Below are 21115 nucleotides of genomic sequence, written 5' to 3' on the forward strand. Positions count from 1 at the left end.
AAAACTGCCAGATGCTTTCCCACAGAGGCTGCACCATTTCACATTCCCACCAACCATTTCACATTCCCACCAGCAAAGCAGGAAGTTTCCAGTTTCTCCACATCCTCTCCAACCCTTGCTATTTTCTGTTTTATTTTTTATCATAGACATCCTAGTAGGTGGTACCTCATTGTGGGTTTTTTTTGGTTTTTGTTTTTTTAATTTTTGGCCATGCTGTGTGGCATGTGGGATTTTATAGTTCCCCCACCAGGGATCAAACCTGTATCCCTTGCACTGGGAGCGCAGAGTCTTAACCACTGGACCGCCAGGGAAGTCCCCCTCATTGTGGTTTTGATTTGCATTTCCCTAATGACCAATGATGTTAAGCATCTTTTCATTAATTGATTGGCCATTTGTATATCTTCTTTGGAGAAATATCCACTCAAGTCTTTCGCCCATTTTTTACTTGGGTTGGGTGTATTTTTTTTTTTTTTTTTTGCCGTACGCGGGCCTCTCCCTGTTGTGGCCTCTCCCGTTGCGGAGCACAGGCTCTGGACGCGCAGGCTCAGCGGCCATGGCTCACGGGCCCAGCCGCTCCGCGGCATGTGGGATCTTCCCGGACCGGGGCACGAACCCGTGTCCCCTGCATCGGCAGGCGGACCCTCAACCACTGCGCCACCAGGGAAGCCCGTGTGTGTTTTCCGTTGAGTTGTTGGAGTTCTTTACATTCTCCACAGAGCAGCCAGAGTGAGTTCTGAAGAAGCATAAATCGGAGCGTGTTGCTCCCATGACTATATAAAACTCTTTGGCAGTGGCCAGGACACGGCGGACGAAGTCTTGCTTCTCCAGCTGCATCCCATGGCTCTCTCCCCTTTACCCACCACTCGTCACCTCCACAGAAAAAGTCCACTTCTTCCGCAGTCCCCAACTCAGGGCCCCCACGCCCTGCTCCCTCTCTCTGGAGATGTTTGTCTTCCTCCTGTTCTTTGCTTGGCTGACTCCTACTGACCTTTAAAGACTCAATTTCATCCTCGTCTCTTCCCTGGCCGACCCCAGCCTTGGTTCCTACACCTTGTCCATTTCCTTCACAGCTCTGGTCTTGTAGTTACATGTCGGCTGTTGACTTGCTTCTTGTCCATCACAGGCAGGAGGCACGAGGTCTTGGCAAAGATCCTTCATGAGTGTTTGTTTCATCACTAAATAAGCCAATGAATTGTCACTCCAATGGGCTTATGACCTTTCGGGAGGACGCTTTCTGGTCCCTTTCACCTCCTGGTCCTGACAACCAACTCAAGAGGTTCACAAATCTACTGAAGACACAGCAGGTAACCCCCCCAACCTCTGCAGTCCCTGCCTGTTTTCCAGATTCACTTCAAACCATTCTCTTCATCGGGATCCAGGGAACCAGGTGCTTAGGCCCTGAGGATGTCTGAGGTCTGGAGAGCAGGAAGTCCCTCAGGTGATGAGGCAAGTATGTGAGCCTCCCAGAGTCCTCAGAAACACCTCCTCCGAAAGGAGGTGGGGGCAGTAGCAGAGCAGAGAGAGAGAAGGAAGGAGGCAGAAGCAAAGGGAGCAGAAGCAGCCTGGGGTACTCCCTGGCGGCCCAGTGGTTAGGACTCTGCACTTTCACTGCTGCAGGCATGGGCTCGATCCCTGGTCGGGGAACTAAGATCCTGCAAGCCGAGTGGCATGGCCAAAAAAAAAAAAAAAAAGCAGCAGCCTGCAGCTGCAGGGCTGGCTGACAGCAGAGCAGGGCAAGCTCTTGGAGAAGGAAAAAGGGTCAGAGACCCCCCCCCCCAAAAAATGAGGCTTCAACCAACTACCGAATGGGAGAAAATATATGCAAATCACATAGCTGATAAGGGTTTATATCCAAGATGTATAATGAACTCACACACGCAAGAGCAAAAAGCAAACAATGGGCAGAGGAAGTAAGTCAGAAAGGGAAAGACAAATATCATATGATATCACTTATATGTGGAATCTAACAAAACAATGATACAAATGAACTTTTTTACAAAACAGAAACAGACCCACAGATCTCGAAATCAAACTTCTGGTTACCAAAGGGGAAACATGGGGGGAAGGGGGAAGTGATAAATTAGGAGATTGGGATTAACATAGACACACTACTATATATAAAATAGATAACTAACAAGGACCTACTGTATAGCACAGGGAGCTCTACTCAATATTCTGTAATAACCTATATGGGAAAAGAATCTGAAAAAGAATGGATATATATATATATATATATAACTGATTCACTTTGCTGTACACCTGAAACTAACACAACATTGTAAATCAACTATACTCCAGAAAAAAAAAAAAGGGCAGAGGATCTCAATAGACATTTTCCCAAAGAAGAGGTACACATGGTCAATAGGTACATGAAAAGGTGCTCAAAATCACTGATCATCAGGGAAATGCAAATCAAAACCACAATGAGATACCACCTCACACCTGTTAGAATGGCTGTTATCAAAAAGACAACAAATAATAAATGCTGGCAAGGATGTGGAGAAGAGATAACCCTTGTGCACTGTTGGTGGGAATGTAAATTAGCATAGCGACTCTGGAAAACAGTATGGAGGTTCCTAAAAATTAGAAATAGAACTACCATATGATCCAGCAATTCCACTTTAGGGTATTTATTGGAAGGAAACAAAAACACTACCTTGAAAAGATATCTGTACCTCTGTATTCACTACAGCATTATTTGCAATAGCCAAGACATGGAAGCAACCTAAGTGTCCCTGGATGGATGAATGGATAAACAAGATATAGTCTGGGCTTCCCTGGTGGTGCAGTGGTTGAGAGTCCGCCTGCCGATGCAGGGGACGCGGGTTCGTGCCCTGGTCCGGGAAGATCCCACATGCCGCGGAGCGGCTGGGCCCGTGAGCCATGGCCGCTGAGCCTGCACGTCCAGAGCCTGTGCTCCGCAATGGGAGAGGCCACAACAGTGAGAGGCCCGCGTACCGCAAAAAAAAAAAAAAAAAGATGTGGTCTATATATACCCACACAATAGAATATCACTCAGCCACAAAAAAGAATGAAATCTTGCCATTTGTGACAACATGGATGGACTTAGAGGGTATTACACTAAGTGAAGTAAATCAGAGAAAGACAAATATCATATGATTTCACTTATATGTGGAATCTAAAAAACAAAATAACAAATAAAACAACAAAAAACTGGGACTTCCCTGGTTAGCGCAGTGGTTATGAATCCGCCTGCCAATGCAAGGGACATGGGTTTGAGCCCTGGTCCGAGAAGATCCCACATGCCGCGGAGCAACTAAGCCTGTGCGCCGCAATTACTGAGCCTGTGCTCTAGAGCCCGCGAGCCACAACTACTGAGCCCATGCACCTAGAGCCTGTGCTCCGCAATAAGAGAGGCCCATGCACCAAATCGAAGAGTAGCCCCCGCTCGCAGCAACTAGAGAAAGCCCATGCGTAGCAACTAAGACCAACGCAGCCAAAAATAAATTTAAAAAAATAAAAAATCCTTACAGATACAGATAGATTAGTAGTTGGCAGAGGCAGGGAGTGGAGGATGGGTGAAATGGGTGAAGGTGGTCCAAAAGTACAAACTCTCAGTTATAAAATAAATAAGTCATGGGGATGTAATGTACACCATGGTAGGGGGGAAAAATGAAAAAAAACGAGAAATGAGACTTCAAGAGGAACAGCAGATTTCCTGAGCAAGGAAGGCTTGTATCTCAGACTTCAGAGCAGGACGTCTGGAAGGCGACAGAGAAGAAAACGACATTCTTTTTGCTGGGGGATGTTTAGGAGATATTAGGAGCTAGTGTTTCAGGCTGTGTGTTCAATAAGCTCTTTTTTTTTTCAGGGGACAATAGCACATTGTGTGGAGTTTTCTGAGAGCACCTGCTGGGCCGGGACCGCCTGGGGAGGTGGCACAAGAGAGGACCTTCCTGCTGGACCACAGAGCAGGGCAGACCCTTGTGAAGCAAAGGAAAGGGGAAGGGCCAGCCAGGCTGAAAGCCGGGGCAGAGGCGTGGAGGTATGTTAGGCTCTAGAATGTTCTGAGAACAGTAAGGACATGGTTTGGCTGGAGCCCAAGGCACACTGGGAGATACAGAAGGAGTTGTTGGGGGCTGGGCCCCAGATGCCGGAGTGAGGCCGGAGGATTTCCTCCTGGGGCAGTGGGGTCCAGCAGAGCTGTGTGCTGGCAGGGCCGGGTGTGTTCAGAGCTGTGGCTGAGGATGGCTCCTCTCTGTGCCACTTTTTCAGATGCCAGTCCAACATCTGTGAGCCAAGCACTCTGCTATAATTGGGGATTATGACAACACCTCTAATTAACAGTTTTAAAAATATGTGTGTGTATGTGCGCGTATGTGTATGAGTCTGTGTGAGTGTGTATACGTGAGATTGTCTGTATTTCTCTAGTCCTTCCAGCTGTGGCCTCCTGTTAATATCCCTTTCCTGTGCACTAAGAGGAGTGCCTTAGCAACTTTTCTGGGCAAGCCTTGAACTGGTACCCATTCTTCCCTCCTCTTTTTTTATAAGATAAATTTATTTATTTATTTATTTTTGGCTGCGTTGGGTCTTCATTGCTGCACGCAGGCTTTCTCTAGTTGCGGAGAGCGGGGGCTACTCTTCGTTGCGGTGTGCAGGCTTCTCACTGCGGCGGCTTCTCTTGTTGCAGAACATGGGCTCTAGGCGTGCAGGCTTCAGTAGTTGTGGCTCGTGGGCTGTAGAGCACAGGCTCAGTAGTTGTGGCGCACGGGTTTAGTTGCTCTGTGGCATGTGGGATCTTCCCGGACCAGGGCACGAACCCATGTCCGCTGCATCGGCAGGTGGATTCTTAACCACTGTGCCACGAGGGAAGCCCTCCCCTTTTTCTTATTTTTTAAATAAATTTATTTATTATTATTTTTGGCTGCATTGGGTCTTTGTTGCTGCCCGTGGACTTTCTCTAGTTGTGGTGAGCGGGGCCTAGTCTTCGTTGCGGTGCGTGGGTTTCTCGTTGCGGTGGCTTCTCTTGTTGCGCAGCACGGGCTCTAGGCGCGGGGGCTTCAGTAGTTGTGGCTCCCGGGCTCTAAAGCGCAGGCTCAGTAGTTGTGGCGCGTGGGCTTAGTTGCTCTGCGGCATGTGGGATCTTCCCGGACCCGGGCACGAACCCGTGTCCCCTGCATTGGCAGACGGATTCTTAACCACTGCGTCACCAGGGAAGACCTCTTTTTAAGTGTACCTCTGTTCTTCTTCAAACAAGGAGGAAACGAGACAAGAACTCCTCCCAGCTGGAGGTTGCCCACTGCTTTTCCACCCCTTGCCATGTACGCAGAGCGGGGAGGGGCAGCTGCATGCAGGATCTACCTTGGGGCAGCGTTTGGTGGCCTGAATCCTCTAAGTCAGGCAGCCCTAGCTTTGAATCCTGGCTTGGTGCTCAATTTTTCCTAGTTGTGTAACCCTGGATAATAACCCTTGATCTTTTTTGAACCTCAAATTCTTCATCTGTAAGAGGAAGAAAGAATATTTACCTGGCAGGGCTGTGAGGACTAACAGTGCACACAAAAGGTCTTACCTAATGGCTCTGGCATTTTAGACAGTTAGTATATAGTGGTTATATTACTATTATCTGCAAAAGTGCAAGCCAGGTGGAGTGTTTTTCGTACCTCTTGTAGCACCTAGTGTTTGTCCTGGCTCCCATTTCCTACATTTTAGGTGGACCATTTCAGGGACATTGACGTTGAAACCTCGGGCTTCTGGAGTCTAAACGCTTGACCAGAAATCAAACAAGCAGGCTTTAATGGCGGAAAACAGGCAGAGGCACCTGTCCTGGTTCCCCGTAGATGGGAGGGTGACCGGGGGGGGTGGGGCAAGGTTACTGGAATCACTAGGAAGGAGGATCTAGAGTTAAAGGAAGGGAATTCCCTGGAGGTCCAGTGGTTTTAGAACTTGGTGCTTTCACTGCTGAGGGCTCGGGTTCGATCCCTGGTCGGGGAACTAAGATCCTGCAAGCTGAGTGGTGCAGCCAAAAAAAAAAATAAAAAATAAAAAAAATAATAGAGTTAAGGGAAGGCTCACTTTCTGCCCCCTGTGGAGATGAGTGCAGTAATAACATGGTTTTATTATTTATTTATTTATTTATTTTACAGTACGCGGGCCTCTCACTGTTGTGGCCTCTCCCGTTGTGGAGCACAGCTCTGGACGCGCAGGCTCAGCGGCCTGGCTCACAGGCCCAGCCGCTCCGCAGCATGTGGGATCCTCCCGGACCAGGGCACGAACCCGTGTCCCCTGCATCAGCAGGCAGACTCTCAACCACTGCGCCACCAGGGAAGCCCAACATGGTTTTTTTTTTTAAAGGAGGTGAAATTTAAAAATTATGAGGTGGAGGGTATTTCTGCCTTAGACTGGATGGTTTGGAGAGGCCTCCGTGGAGGGGACATTTCAGTGAAAGGTAAAACAGGAAGGCGTTGCCACGTGAGTTGGGAAGAAGGAGAGGCCTCTTTGAGGAAATGAAAGAAGGACCCCCAACCCCATGTGACAGAAGGGCAGTGCTGGGGAGACGGCCCGGGAGATGAGATCAGGGGAGCACGGGGCAGAGAGAGTCTTTGGGTTGTTGGGGTCCTGCTTCAATCCACACACGTCAACCTCTACCCCCCTTCCCACTTCTGCGTCCTCCAAACTCGATCAACCAGAAACTCTGACACCAAGAGCTGCCCATCCTGCGACCACCAGCCTCCAGCTCTGCTCCTCCACTGTCTTCGTGCCTCAGTTTCCCCACCGAAAAATCCTTAATACTCTTCTTCCTGAAGAGCCACTACACGAGGCTTCAAAGAGGTGCTACCATCCCTCTCCATCTTTGCTCTTCTTTCTCCTTCTCTGCCTGGCCCAGGTGGGGGGGGGGGGCAGACCCTACACCTTGGAGGTCAGCAGCTGAGCCTTAATAAAGCTTTGACTCCTTACTTAAAAAGGTACCTAGAAGGGTTGTTGTGAAGCCCCTGCCAGTAGAGCTCAGGCGCACCCTCCTCCTTTTTTAGCAGAAGGGAAGCAGCTGGGCAGGTGAGGGAGGCTCCCTGCAGGGGAACAGGTGCATGAGAGCTGCTCCCCGCCCCCCTCCGGCCTCACCCTCGCTTTGTCCCTGCTCTGATTATTGCTTTATTACTGTTTTCAGTCAGATATAATTCCAGCATTTTCTATAATCTTGATCTTTTCATTGATACCAGATTTCTATACAAAGATTTGTATATAAAATGATTATGTACCCACCAGAATACATCCCCCAGCAATTAGCACGCCTAAGATGCGGCTCCCAACATGCTTCTGCACATTCCTCATTTATTACTTTTGAAAGTGTTTTGTGATTTTTTTTTTTTTTTGGTGCATGTGTTTACAAATCCAATAACAATTCTCATTTAGAGTTGCAAAACACGAAGCCAATTTTGAACCCAGACAGATGGCAGCTAAATGAAGTTTAATTAAAGAATGAGTGCTTTGAATCAAATCACTTTAAAAAGTACAGTACACTGAGATTCTGGAGAGGTTGCATAAACAGCATCTGGCTCTCTTGCAGAAAGCAGGGGATGCTTGGGAGGACATACTTGGTAAGGCATCCCCCAGCGTATCTGGGGGTGCTGGCTGGGCACACTGGGCAAAGCGAGCAGGCGGGGTGGGGGGTGGAGGGGAGGTGGCCAGCGGCCCCCAAGCACATCCTCCGTACTCAGCCCGGACACACCTCCCAAAGCCCGGAGCGCTCGGGACAGGAGGGGAAACGGACACAGGTCACCTCTTGGTTCAAAAGCTTTGACTTGGCGGGAGGGGGTCCGCCTTATGCTTTTATGAAATGAAGTCCGGCAACAAGGCGCGAAGGTTTGCTGCACCAACCTACCTATTTGCACACGTCCGAAAGATGACAGATGCAGAGACTCTGCAGTCCGCAGCGCTGGTGTTCCGGGGTTCCAGCGCCCTTCCCCGGGGCTCCCCGCCTCTCCGCGCGGTCGGCGGCGGCACCGTCTCGGGCACGCGGAGCCCCGCCCGCCCGGGGCCGGAGCCACTTCCGGCTCTGGCCGCAGATCTGAGCCCGGGGGCGGGGCGACCCTGGTCGGTCTAGACAACCGGGAGGCGCCAGCTGGGGTGCGGGGGCGCCAGGTGGACCCGAGTCCCAGGCCGGCCAGGCCGCGAGGAGGCCGGTGCCAAGGCTGCAGCCGCTCAGTGCTCTGTGGCTGACGTGGAGAAGAAAGGGGACAGATCGGTGGGATGAGAGGCAGGGGAGGGGGACAGACCGGGAGCGCCAAGAAGTTGGCACTCAGTGCTGCGGGGGAGGGAAAGCAGTGGGGTTTTTTAATCCAGGGAGAGATAGGATGAGATGGGGGAAGGCTGGGTGGCAAGAGAAGGGGGCTTGAAGGCAAGGTGGCAGCTGCAACGATGTCCTTGATCTCCTAGGCAGTTTATGCCTTGGGGGAGGTGGTCAGTAGAGGGGGTCGCCCCTCCTCCTGATCCTGGAGATTACAAGGCCAGCTGGGCCCAGGGCCAGGGGCCTGAGGATGGAGTGGAGAGCCCTGGCAGGTCCTGGGGCCACTGGCATGTGGCAGAAAGAGGACAAGTTTGGGTGGGGCATACCCAGCTCGTGGTTCTGGCTTCTTGCGTCTTTCTAGGAGGAAGCAGAGTCTGGAAGGCTGGGACAGGGCCTTCCCTCCCAGCTCTGGGCACCAGGCTAACCCAGAGGGCTGGCAGAAGCTCCTGAACCGTTTGGATCGTGTACTTAGCTGATTCAGGACTCAGTTTCTCCAAGCTGCAGGCTTCCTGCTGGACCCTGGCTGGACCCCGTTGTCACCCTGCCTCCTCTACGCCCCAGCACTTGCATCCAATTGACCTCCAAGTCCTGTTGGCTGACCTCCCTGTTATTCTCCACCTGGCTCAAACCCCTGCCAGCTCTCGCTGGAACAACTACAAGAGCCTCCCACATGGCCTCCAGCTTCTCTCTCCTCTGAAGTTTCCTGGCTGCTGGAAGTGGACCCTTCCAAAATGCAGATCTGGTCTTGGTTCTCCCCTGGTACTCCGTGCTGTGGCTCTCACCACCATACCCCATCACCTTTACCCGGCCCACAAGGTCTTCCACCAGGGCCAGGGAGAACAGGATGCAACGTGCAAGGCTGGGCCAGCAGAACCCAGGCTGCATTTCTGCCCCCGCCCACCTCTCGATCACAGCACCATGTGCAGGCAGCAGGCTGCTAGGAACACACCCACCTATCCGGCACACTTCCAGCCGCTCTCCTTGAGTTGACTGCTCCAGCGACTCCTTGTTCCTGGAACTTCCAGGTTCTCAGTCCGGGCCTCCCTGCCTTTGCACGTGCGGCTCTCCCCCGCTTTGTCCCACCGTCCTGCGCCAGCCCTCCCTGCTTTGTCCCACCAACTCCTAACGTGCTTCTAGGACCATTTCCTGATTCTGCGCTAGGTAAGGGCGCCCTGCCTTCCCCACCAGGACTGAATGAGCAGCCACTGGGTGCCAGGCCTGGACTACTGCCAGGCCCTTTTGACCTGTCTTTCTGCCTCCGGTCTCATCCTTTCCTTCACCTTTCCACCTGCCACCAAAGAGGTCTTTCTGAGAAGCAGCTGTGACCCATCACCCTGCTTCAGTACCCAGAACTCTATCAAAAACCCACCCCAGGTGCTGGCTTCGGCAGCACATACACTAAAATTGGAACGATACAGAGATTAGCATGGCCCCTGTGCAAGGATGACACACAAATTTGTGAAGCATTCCATATTTTTAAGAGAAAAACAAATACCGTATGCTAACACATATATATGGAATCTTAAAAAAAAAAATGGTTCTGAAGAACCTAGGGGCAGGACAGGAATAAAGACGCAGACGTAGAGAATGGACTTGAGGACACGGGGAGAGGGAAGGTAAGCTGGGATGAAGTGAGAGTGGCATGGACATATATATGCTACCAAATGTAAATAGATAGCTAGTGGGAAGCAGCCGCATAGCACAGGGAGATGAGCTCCGTGCTTTGTGACCACCTAGAGGGGTGGGATAGGGAGGGTGGGAGGGTAAAAAAAGTGAACCCTTAGTTGCGGCATGTGGGACCTAGTTCCTGGACCAGGGATCAAACCCAGGCCCCCTGCATTGGGAGCTCGGAATCTTAATCGCTGTGCCACCAGGGAAGTCCCCATACTTGACTTTTCTGACTTCACCTGAGTTACTGGGGCAAGGGCAAGCCGGCCCCTTACCACACTGAACGCTCCCTGAGGCCAAGGATGTCAGCCTAGCACTTTGCCTTCCGTGCTGCCGCATCCTGAGGTCATGTGACCCCAGCAGCAGCCAAATGAATGAAGTCTGTACCCAGGGCCCCGCGGTCAGGGCCACCGCCTCTGCTTTGGCAAGGACGGAGGGCCCGGGCAGGCCACCTGAGCTGGGTTTCCTGACCTCGTTCCAGTGACAGCTGCAGCCACAAATTCCAAGAGAGAACACGCAACAGGAACAAAGACAATGGTTTTTTTTTTTTTTTTTTTTTTTACTTATTTAAAAAGGCCTTGCCGGCAGGAATATAGTGTAAAAATCATTGGAAAAACTAAAAGGCATCGATACATATCCGAATATACACTTTGTACATAAATTACATTTCCTTTAGTCTTTCTGAGTGAGGTCCTGATTCGGCACTGAGGTCTAGTAATTCAGAGGTCCCGGGAGCTGCACGTTCAGGCCGGTATAGTCCACCATGTACATTGGCCATTGCTAGAAAGAGGGGGACAGAGAGCCCGGGTTAGGACTCCGGGTGACGTGGAGAGCACACCAGAACACTCAGCGCTGCTTTCTGAAGGGCTTCCTCAGATGCTATTTATTTTGAGGCCATGGAATGCCCAAAGACGGGACGGGATCTGTCTAAGGTCACGCAGTTCACCAGTGGCCATGGGGCCTGGGCTGGAGCCTTCTGACCTATTCCCACCTGTGTCCCGGGGGCTAACCATGTGAGCAGACATGTGGGGAGGGAATTGGGGATTGGCTCAGAACTGCTGGTCACCACCATCAACTCAGCCCCCTCCAGGCCTCAGGCTCCAAAGCAGCTGTCCTGTCTCTCTGGGTGGCGCGAGGGGCTAGGGACCCTCTGTGAGCACCCTGGCAGGAACAGAGGCAAAGCCTGAGCTTCGGGGCTTAGCAGGAAGGGGTCCCAGGATAAACAAATCCTAAAGTCATTTTCAACTGTCTTCCAATATTCTCCCCATTTGGACTCGGGATTTCAAAGCTAGTATTTTGAAATCAGAAGAACCCTCAAGTGTGTGCCCTTAATGAGGTTTTCCTCGTGGGTGGGAGAGAAAAATCCAGCCATATGGCAGAACAGGTGGAGCTTTGGAGGTGGGGTCTCCATCCACCACTGACCAGCCATGAGGCCACAGAGTCATGCAGCCTCTGACCCTGGTTTTCCTTGTCTACATAACCGCAGGGAACACCTCACAGGGCTGTGGCTCAGAGCATGTGATGTGAGCACAGAGATGAGTCTAGCATCTGATTGCCCCGGGAACCCAGGAGTCTGCTTGAGGTCCTGCCGAGCGGGTGGTCAGGTCCCTTCCCTCTCCTTGGCCTCAGCTTGCCCAACTGCACAGTGGGGGTGTGAACTCCTTCCCCGGGCGCCTGTGGGCACCTGATGAGAGGGCGGTGGACTGTCTCATGGGTAGGGCAGGCAGATGTGTCTGCAGACTCTACTCAGTGCCCAGCATCTCCCCGCACCCCAGACCCATGCTCCGGAGTAGACGAGCCTGCCCGAGTGCCGGCTGAAAGCCAGAGAGAAGAGCAGTCGGGTCCAGGTCTGTGCAACTTTACCACGAGTGAGATCTGGTTGGTGGATGCCACTGACTCCGGGTTAGAGGAGGAGGAAGACGAGATGGAATTCCCTTCGGAGACCCGCTTTCTCTTGCGCTTGGGGATGCTGCTGTCTTTGGCTGGTGGGAGAAAGGGTTGCTGACGCCGGGTGCCAGGGCCACTGTGTCTTGGCCTCCTGACCCCCCACGGAGAAGGCCGTGCTCTCAGGTTTGAAGTCCCCCTCTCAGCACTCAAGGCTCCCGGCCCACCAGCGGCTGAGGCCCATCTCTCTGGCCTCCTTCCCTAAGCAGCCCCACGCCCCACTCTCCCACCTTCCTGCTCCCGCTCACCTGTCTGCTTTGCTAACAATAGAGCCTCCTCCCCCAGGTGGGTCTCCCCAGGAGGTTTCCTTATACCCTCCCCAGACCATGTAGCCTGTGGGCTCCCGGCCTTCCCAGAACTCCCAGACTCTGAGCCACACAGACTTAAGTCTTAAGGGGAGTCACTTAGTGGCCAACGAGCCTTCATTTTGTCACAAGTAAAATATAAGATCCTGCAGGCTTGCTGGGAGAGTCACATGAGCTAATGTGCCTGGTCCCCAGTAAATAGTCAGAAACCGAGAATTGGTATCAGTATTGTTGCTACTGTTACCCTGATGTGTGATGACCCAGATCTGATTTGCTGTGAATGATGACAGGTCACAGGTACTAGTAGACAGGCAGTGTCCCAATGGAAAGAAACCCTGGTTTAGAGCCAGAAGTCCTAAGTTCAAACTCCACTGCTGCCACCTACTAGCTGTGTGACCCTGGTAAACTGATTAACCTCTCTGAGCCAAAAGGGGACAACTGTGATATGAGACTCAAAGGAGATTATGTGTATGAAAGAGCCTAGTACCAAGCCCAGCACACAGCAGGACTAGCAGGGGTCGTGTTGCTGCTGAATTCAATTCATGTGAATACGTTAAGACTTATCAAAAAGATTTGCAGCTGTATATTGGGGAATTCCCTGGTGGTCCAGTGGTTAGGACTCTGCACTTCCACCGCAGGGGACCGGGTTCCATCCCTGGTCGGGGAACTAAGATCCCCGAATTCTCAAGGCCAAAAAAAAAAAAACGATTTGCTGCTGTGTGATGCACAGGTGGGGACTGGGCTTGACTGAGTGGATGGACAGGTTACTGACACAGCCCACCAGAAGGGTCTTAATGACACAGCATGAGGGCAGGCTGGGCCCAGGGGGCAATTGTTTGTTCAGCTGCTGAAGCAAAACCAGAGCCTGGCATCTGGGATGTGGTATAAAGACCCCGGGAAATAGGAGACTCTGGAGGCAGGAGGAGCCCAGGTTGTGAGCCAGGGAGGAGGAATTTTGGTAGGAGGCTCCACATGCAAACAAGTCAGAGGTGCTGGCCCAGGGCTGTGGACCCTAAAGATGGCCATGGCAGGGGTGGTGGTGGATGTAAGTGACAGCATCCAGTCTCTGATCATTTGTCCCAAACTCTCCTCCCTGAGGCCTCCGTGGAGCCTTCTGCGTGTCTGCCTTTGACTTGGGAGCAGCTCCCAAACCTAGTCACCTCCCTACCATGAGTGCCTAGTGCCATGCCCGTGGCATCAGCACACGGGCCTGCTGGTTGCCTGTGCCACCCCAGGCTGTGGTGTCCCAGGGGAACTGGGACCATCTGGAGTTGGACCATCTTGGGTCTCAGGCTGGGGTGGGGCCACCTCGCTGAATTCCATCACTGTCCCCATTAAGCAGCCACGCTGGGGCCTGCAGTCCACGGTGGCCTGTGGTTCAGATGGATGGTCTGGACATCAGGTTCTAGGCGGCCACCAACTCGCTATATGGCCTTGGCAAGTCCCTTCCCCTCCCTGGGCCTCAGTTTCCCAGAGGTACCATGAGAGGTGGGACGAGATGGGTGTTTCTTAATCAGAGGTGCACCTCCCAATCCCCAGGGCTCCATCCTCTCGAGCTCTATGGCACACCTGCTTAATCAGAATCCCAGAGTTTCCCAGGTTCTTGCGCCCTGAAAGGTTCCAGAAGACCAGGGTCTGGTGCAGGTGCTGCCCTGCAAATGCAGGCAGAATCTAGGGGGCCCAGCCAGTCTCGGGCAGTGCCCGCCTGCCTCACCCCTGCCGACCCCACGTCACCCCTCCTCCCCTCCCCAGGTGACTTCCGCCATCCTACCTGACGCCCCCTCTTGCTGGTTCCAGCCTGTCCCTCATCCTCTCTAGCAGATCTGACACCCTCTCTAGCTGATCCTCTCTAGCCGATCTGGCCCTCTGTGGCAGGGCCTCTCTGAAGGGTGCCTGCAGGCTTCCTGTCCTTCCAGCACCTGGGGATACTGGCACTGCAGAGGGAGGTCTCAGGCTCCCTGGTGAGGTACTAGGCAAGGGGACTACACTTCCCTCTATTGCGTGCCACTTGGCCCAGATCTGTCCATAGACTCTGGTCCCTGAGAGGCAGAAGGGTGGCCTTTTTTTTTTTGTTTGTTTCCAGCCACACCACGTGGCTTGTGGGATCTCAGTTCCCTGACCAGGGATTGAACCCGTGCCTCCTGTAGTGGAAGCTCAGAGCCCTAACCACTGGACTGCCAGGGATTTCCCAAGGATGGCCTCTTTAGCCTCTGACTTACCTGGCACCTTGGCATCATTGCAGATTTCTGCAAAAGGTCTGAAAAAGAGAAAGATGAGGTGGCAATTAGAAAATGAGGTTTCCCCTCCTCCTTCTGACCTGCTCCCTAAGTCTGGGCGACATCTCTCATGAGATGACATGAGATGAGATGCCGCCACTGCTGGAACATTAGCCAGGTAAGACCTGGATGAAAACGGTCAGCATCCCCGCCCAGAGCAGGCGTGTGTTCGCCAGTCTCAGGACCTGGTTTCCTCTAGAGAGCAAGGGTGTCGTCTGACCAAGTAATCAAAAGTGTGTGCCTAGATTTATGTAAATGGATAGTTGAGACGGTAGTATATCTTAATATATCTTTTACTTTTTATTTTATTGATTATTTTACTTGCAGTGTTATTATATGAACCAGCCCCCACAAATTAGACGTAACCTAAATGTCCATCAGTAGAGGACATTATGGTCCATCTAAACAGTCGTTAAAGGGAGTTATCATGGAAATGGATAATGGTCAAATACACGCAAGATAGCCAGAGAGGAAACAGCAAGTTTTACTTACTGTCTACAGATAAATACTGTTTGATCTCAGTTTCATTTTTCAAAATATACATCTAACAGGCATTAAAAGAGAAGTGGAAACGTTGAAGGAAAACCCCAGAATGTCTTTGGTGGTTCTCTGTGGAAAGTATGCCTACAGGGTGTGGGGTGGGCATTTTCTCCTATTTTCCAGAAGTTACTTCAGGGAGTGGACTGTAGTTGGGAAGGAAGGGAAACCTCTACTTTTCATTTGAGACCCCTCTGAATAATTTGATTTTTTTGACACATGCAAATACTATTTTAATTTTAAAACATGGAGTATAAAATTGAAAAGAAAATATGGGTAGAGGAAAAACTAAGAAAGAAATGCACCATCAGGGACTTCCCTGGTGGTCCAGCGGTTAAGACTGTGCTCCTGATGCAAGGGACCCGGGTTCAATCCCTGGTCAGGGAACTAGATCCCACATGCCACAACTAAAGATCCTGCATGCCGCAACGAAGACCCGGTGCAGCCAAAAAATAAATAAATAAATATTATATCAAAAAAAAAAAGCACCACCAGTGTTAACTCTGAATAGGAGTGTTATGGGTTATCTTCCTCATTTTTTCTACTTTTTGTATTTTCCCAAGTTTGCTGTGTGTATTGTTTCTAAATCAGAAAATAATCAAATAAACTACAATATTTTTTAAAAAACCCTATAAGGATATATAGTAAAATACAGACAGCGGTTGTCTCTGGGGGGTGGGTGTACTGAATTACTGTTATTTTCTAAATACAGTAAAATGGGTAAACATGAGGGGAATAGTAAAAAAAAAAAAAAAAATCAAATTTAATTAAAATCCAAAAAGTAAACAAACACCCATGAATGCTGAGGCCTTGTGTTTCAGTTGAAAGGGGTTGTAATCAGGACATCCGGGGCTACAGACTGAATGCTAGTTTCCCTGAAAAATTTAAATGTTGAAACCTAATCCCCAATGTGATGGTATTTGTTGGTGGGGTCTTTGGGAGGTAATTAGGTCAGGAGGGTGGAGCCCTCGAGAACAGGATTAGTGCCCTTATTAGAGGCCCCAGATTGCTCCCTTGTCCCTTCCACCATGTGAGGACACAGCGAAAAGAGGGCCATCTGTGAACCAGGAAGAGCCTCACCAGATGCCAAATCTGCTGGCACCTTGATCTTGGACTTCCCAGCCTCCAGAATGGTGAGAAATAAACTTCTTTTGTTTAAGCTACCCAGTCTGTGGTATTTTGTTACAGCAGCCCGAATCAACTAAGCTACCTGGGTCTAGAGCCCAGCTGACCCACTGTGACTTACACTGTCCCTTTCCTCCCCAGTTTCCTGATCTTTAAGATGAGAGTGTTAAGCTAGTCCATCTCCTGGATTCTGTGCAAGTGAAAGGTCCCTCTCTCTCCTTTTCTCTCCGTCTCTCTCACTGACTCCTGGCTGGGCCTGCTTTGGGGGTTCCCCTCCCAGATCCAAGCAGCACCCTCTCCCATGGTCCCCACCACCCTGCCCACCCTGACGCAGGTGCTGGGGGCACTCACTGGAGCTGGTTGATGATGACCATGCGGACGTGCTCCCGGGCCTTCAGGATCTTCTCCAGCCGGTGTATGTCATATGTGTTGGGGTTCCGGAAAGGGATGTCATCGGGCAGGCCTGTGACCTCGACAGCATCTGGGCTGTCCCGAATCAGTTTGTAAGGGACGAGCACAGGCCGGTTCAGGCCCAGGGCCTCACCTAGAGGGCACAGGGAGTCAGGGAAGATGTCCCCTGTCAAAGCCAAGCTCTGTGGGGAACGGCTGGGACCCAGCACAGCCCCACTCAGTAGCCACTGCACCACTGAGAGTTTATAAGTCAACACACACACCACTTTTTTTTTAATCCAATTAGCAAAACTAAAAATCCAGGAGGGGTGGGGGTGGGAAAGAATGGGAGTTTGGGATTAGCAAATACAAACTAGTATATACAGGATGAATAAACAACAAGGTCCTACTGTATAGCACAGGGAACTATATTCAATACCCTGTGATAAACCAGAATGGAAAAGAATATAAAAAAGAATATATATAACTGAGTCACTTTGCTGTATAGCAGAAATAATACAACATTGTAAATCAACTATACTTCAATAAAATTAAAAAAAAAAATCCATCGAATTCCCTGGCAGTTCAGTGGTCAGACTCCATGCTACCACTGAAGGGGGCATGGGTTTGATCCCTGGTCAGGGAACTAAGATCCCGCATGCCTCAAGGCTCACCCAAAAAAAAAAAAAGTTCAATATCCAACACTGGCAATGAAACAGGTACTTTCACACATGCCCAGTGCAATGATTTGTTAAGTGTGCACGCCTGGACCTGACAAATGAGGACCTGATGCTGCTAAAAATCCACTCCAATTGTGTTAGAAAACGTAAAAGTCCTTACTTAGGTATTTGTGGCTGAAATGACGGGATGTCTTAGATTTGTTTCAAAGTACTAAACCTATCAAAGTGTGCCTGTGGAAAGAGATGAACTAAGATTGGCAAAATGTTGGTAAGCACAGAAGCCAGGTTTGAGTTACATGGTGGGTCATTTTGTCATTCTCTCTGCTTTTGTATATGTTTGAAAACTGATTCCAAAATAAAAAGTGAAAAAGACACCACAAACCACCAGCAGAGCTGCTTCCTGTTACTCTCAAAATGAAACCCCAACTCGGAGTCCTGGCCTGCCCACCTCTCCCCACCCCGTCATCAGGACATCTTCCCACTCCAGGCCCTCCTGACTTCTCGCTGCTCCCCAGTCACCGAGCTGTTCCCTCTGCCTGGCAAGCTTCCTTCTAATGTCTGTCCCCTCCTGACGTTCAAGTTCTGGCTAAAACATCCCTTCTTCCAAGGAGCTTTCTTTCTTTCTTTTTTTTTCAATTAATTAAGTAATTAATTAATTTTATTTTTGGCTGCGTTGGGTCTTCATTGCTGAGCGTGGGCTTTCTCTAGTTGTGGTGAGTGGGGGCTAACTCTTCGTTGGGGTGCGCGGGCTTCTCATTGCAGTGGCTTCTCTTTTTGCGGAGCATGGGCTCTAGGCGCGCGGGCTTCAGTAGTTGTGGCACTCAGGCTCAGCAGCTGTGGCACGCGGGCTCAGGAGTTGTGGCTCACGGGCTCTAGATCGCAGGCTCAGTAGTTGTGGTGCACGAGCTTAGTTGCTCCACGGCATGTGGGATCTTCCCGGACCAGGGCTTGAACCCGTGTCCCCTACACTGGCAGGTGGATTCTTAACCACTGTGCCACCAGGGAAGTCCCCAAGGAGGCTTCTGGTTCACCGATCCAGACAGGCCACGGCTACCCCGTCTCACCGTCTCACACTTCTGCATTTTCCTGTTTTCCTTTGTCACTCTCTGAAATTCTTTTTTTTTAACTGTCTTTCTCTGCTACAATACAAAGTGGAGCCAATACTACTAAATTCATCACAAACAAAATGTATATAGAGCACCTAGTACAGCCTGGCACCCAGTAATCTAGAAAATGCTCCCTCAGTGGTAACCGTATTATCAACTGCACCATCCTGGGTTCCGCCCTGGCACCTGGATGCCTTCTGCACAGGACCTGGCACCTTTCATATATTCCACGGCCAGTTCCCTCCCGACACTGAGCCCCTGGACGGCGGGATCAGATGCCTTCCTCTGGAATCTCAGGGCTGAGTGTGTGTTGGGCAGACAAGCGTCTGCGTGAACAAGCACTTGGCCGTGGGGCACGGCCTCTGCCACACAGCCCAGCCCTAGAGAAACAGAAATGCTGACCATAGCCATCCCCACTGTGTGCACCACAGATCAGGGCTTTTTCTCCTTTCTTGGATGGGGAGAAAGAGGGATCAGCTCCCATCAGTCTCGGACAGGGCAACTATGTCTCCAGGGAGCGGACAGGCCAGCTGGGGGCAACTGGAGGCCAGGCTGGCTGCAGAGGGAGGGGTGCCTCCAAGGAAGGCTGCCCCCCAGGCCCTGCCCTCCCCCGCCACGCACTGACCGTATTTCTCGTTGAAGAGCTCCTTCACCTGCTCCCGGAGGATCACCTTCTCCCCAAGTCTGTTGGCATCATCTTCATCTATAAGAGGAAGACGAGGGGGCGTGAGGGTCGGCATGGTCTCGGCCACCGGACCTACTCCTTCTCCCCCATGGCGGCCCAGACCTTCACCTGCTGGCGCAGACTCTCCAGGGCCCGCCCACTCCCCTGCAGCCTGTTCCTGGCCTCAGCCGTCTGTCTGTACATCCATCCACCCGCCCCACATTCTCTGAACACCTTCCCCCCGTACAGGCCCCATGTCAGGCATGGAGCACCCCGAGGAGAGGGAGGCCGTGAGCCTCCTCCCAGAAACTCACAGCCTGGCAGGGGCGGCACCCAGAAATGCGACGGGGGACACCTCCAAGGAGACGTGGGGCATGAATCGGGGTGCCTACCCCGTCCGTGCAAGTCTGGGGAGGCCCCCTGGGAGAGCAGGATGTTCAAGTGGTCTCTTGGAAGGCAGGTAGGGGTCTGTGATGAGTGGGGTGCGGGTAGGAAAAGACAGCAGATGTAGGACTGGCCCATGTGTGGGCACTGAAGGGAGAAAGGTCACAATGTGCTGGATGCGGCTAAAGCCCGGGCCGGTACCGGGGAGGGGGCAGTGATGGGTCCAGCAGTGTGTGCCGGCCTGACTGAGCTGGGCTCTCAGAACTCACCCTGGTTGCCTTGCAGACCAAGAGCCCCAGGCCTGTGACCAGGGAGACAGGCGTGCTTTGGGGGTGTAGGGGCTGCACACCCTTCCGGCCTAGTGTCCAGGGCAGCCCTCCACGGGCACTTTCTGCTTGGACCCTGTGCTCCCCTCACTCCTCTCCTTGGCCTAGAAGAGCAGGCGGGGGAGGGGGGGCAGTGGAGCCCCCCCAGGGACAGGGCCGGGCTGGGTGGGAGTGGCTGGCATGGCGAAGGTCCGGGCTGTGGGGCTCGTGCCCTGGGCTGGGGAGGGAGCTGGAGTTCCAGGAAGGGCCCGGGCACCCTCGCACAGTAACCACGGGGCTGGGCCTCTGGGGTGGGGAGCCGGCAGGGAGCCAGGGCCTGGGAGGTGAGGGGCAGAGCAGACAGAATGGGTCTGTGAAGAAAAACAGCTCCTGTGTTAATCTGGAAAATCTCACAGAACTCGGTTCCATTTAGGAAGCCAAGGGCTCTGTGCCACTCAGACTGTCTGCTGCCCCCGCCTGCCCTTCACGCCCGGTCCAGCAGGCCCAGCCCTCTCCCTGCACCAGCGCCATGGAGGGGCCTCCATTCCCAGTCCAGGGCCGCCCCTCAGGGCAGCGAGCTTCCCGCACTGCCTGGTGCCTCCTCCCCCTTTACCCGCTGTCCCTGGTCTGGTCCTGTTCTTGCCAGCGCTCCTGACTCTGGAACCTAGATCTGCCGTATCTCAGAATTCCTGAATCTCTCTCTTCAACCACGGCCTACCAGCCACCTGGGTGCCCACGAGACACTGCAAATGTCAGGCATCCCAGATAACACCCTCCCTCCTGTGCTCCCCTCGGCCACACCAAGACCCCAAACTCAGCACCCCCTGGAGCCCTCCATCTTCCCATACGCCCCAACATGGCCCTTCCAAATGGTTTTCAGGACCCCGGATGTGGCGAGAATCAACGTGACCCTCCTCCAGCTCAGCAAACAACTAGGACCGAGCGCTGGGCCCCAGGGCCACTTAAGAGCCTGCAGAGAGGTGGAGGACACTCTTTATCTAGCTAACCCCCTGCCACCAGGGATTGCTCTGGTGGCCGGCATTCTTCACAGGCACGGCAGCACCACACAGGCCAGGGAAAGATCAGCCTGGATTCACCCAACGAGCGCTTGGATGCTCTGCTGGCAGCTTTCCCAGATGCGGTCATGGTCACTGCTCACCACAGCCGAGGACACAAAGGTTCAGAGAGGTTAAGTAACCTGCCCAAGGTCACACAGCCGCTAAGTGCCAGGAATACTCTGACTCAAAAGTCCTCGTCTTTCACGCTACCATGCACTCTGGGTTTCCTGAAGTCTCAGTCTCCCATCTGTAGAAAGAAGGGTTGATCTTTAAGGTGTTTCCTCTAAATCTCTTGTTCCATCAGCTCATAGTTCCACGCCTGTCTCCTCTCAAGCCCAGGGCAGGGCCGGACTCAGTCGGTACATGACAAAAAGCCTTCTGGATTAAAAGCACCTCAAAGCAAGCCCACCAGCTCAGGTCCCCGTAACTGC

The 21115-nt window shown here is 52.2% G+C and overlaps 1 protein-coding gene and 1 non-coding gene across 6 annotated transcripts in view; one reads left to right on the plus strand and one right to left on the minus strand.

The window, feature by feature from the left end:
• Positions 1-9616: 9616 nt before the first annotated feature.
• On the plus strand, positions 9617-9720 carry LOC112401147 (U6 spliceosomal RNA). The gene has a single exon (XR_003003532.1). It is a non-coding gene; the product is annotated as a U6 spliceosomal RNA (small nuclear RNA).
• A 733-nt stretch (positions 9721-10453) lies between these two features.
• GTF2IRD1 (GTF2I repeat domain containing 1) overlaps positions 10454-21115 on the minus strand; it is an 80345-nt gene continuing 69683 nt past the window's right edge. For 4 of the 5 annotated variants that reach the window (XM_024747192.1, XM_024747190.1, XM_024747191.1 and 1 more), the window contains 5 exons: positions 18899-18976; positions 16449-16641; positions 14379-14416; positions 11774-11892; positions 10454-10690 (listed from right to left, as the gene is read on the minus strand). In XM_024747192.1, coding sequence (XP_024602960.1) covers positions 10622-10690; positions 11774-11892; positions 14379-14416; positions 16449-16641; positions 18899-18976 — 497 coding nt within the window. In that variant the 3' untranslated portion in view covers positions 10454-10621. Of the gene's footprint in view, positions 10691-11656; positions 11893-14378; positions 14417-16448; positions 16642-18898; positions 18977-21115 lie in introns of those variants that run through there. The other variant, XM_024747188.1, reaches the window with a different exon arrangement.

This window comes from Neophocaena asiaeorientalis, unplaced genomic scaffold (assembly GCF_003031525.2).
Source record: "Neophocaena asiaeorientalis asiaeorientalis breed wild unplaced genomic scaffold, Neophocaena_asiaeorientalis_V1.1 scaffold607, whole genome shotgun sequence".
Lineage (NCBI taxonomy): Eukaryota > Metazoa > Chordata > Mammalia > Artiodactyla > Phocoenidae > Neophocaena > Neophocaena asiaeorientalis.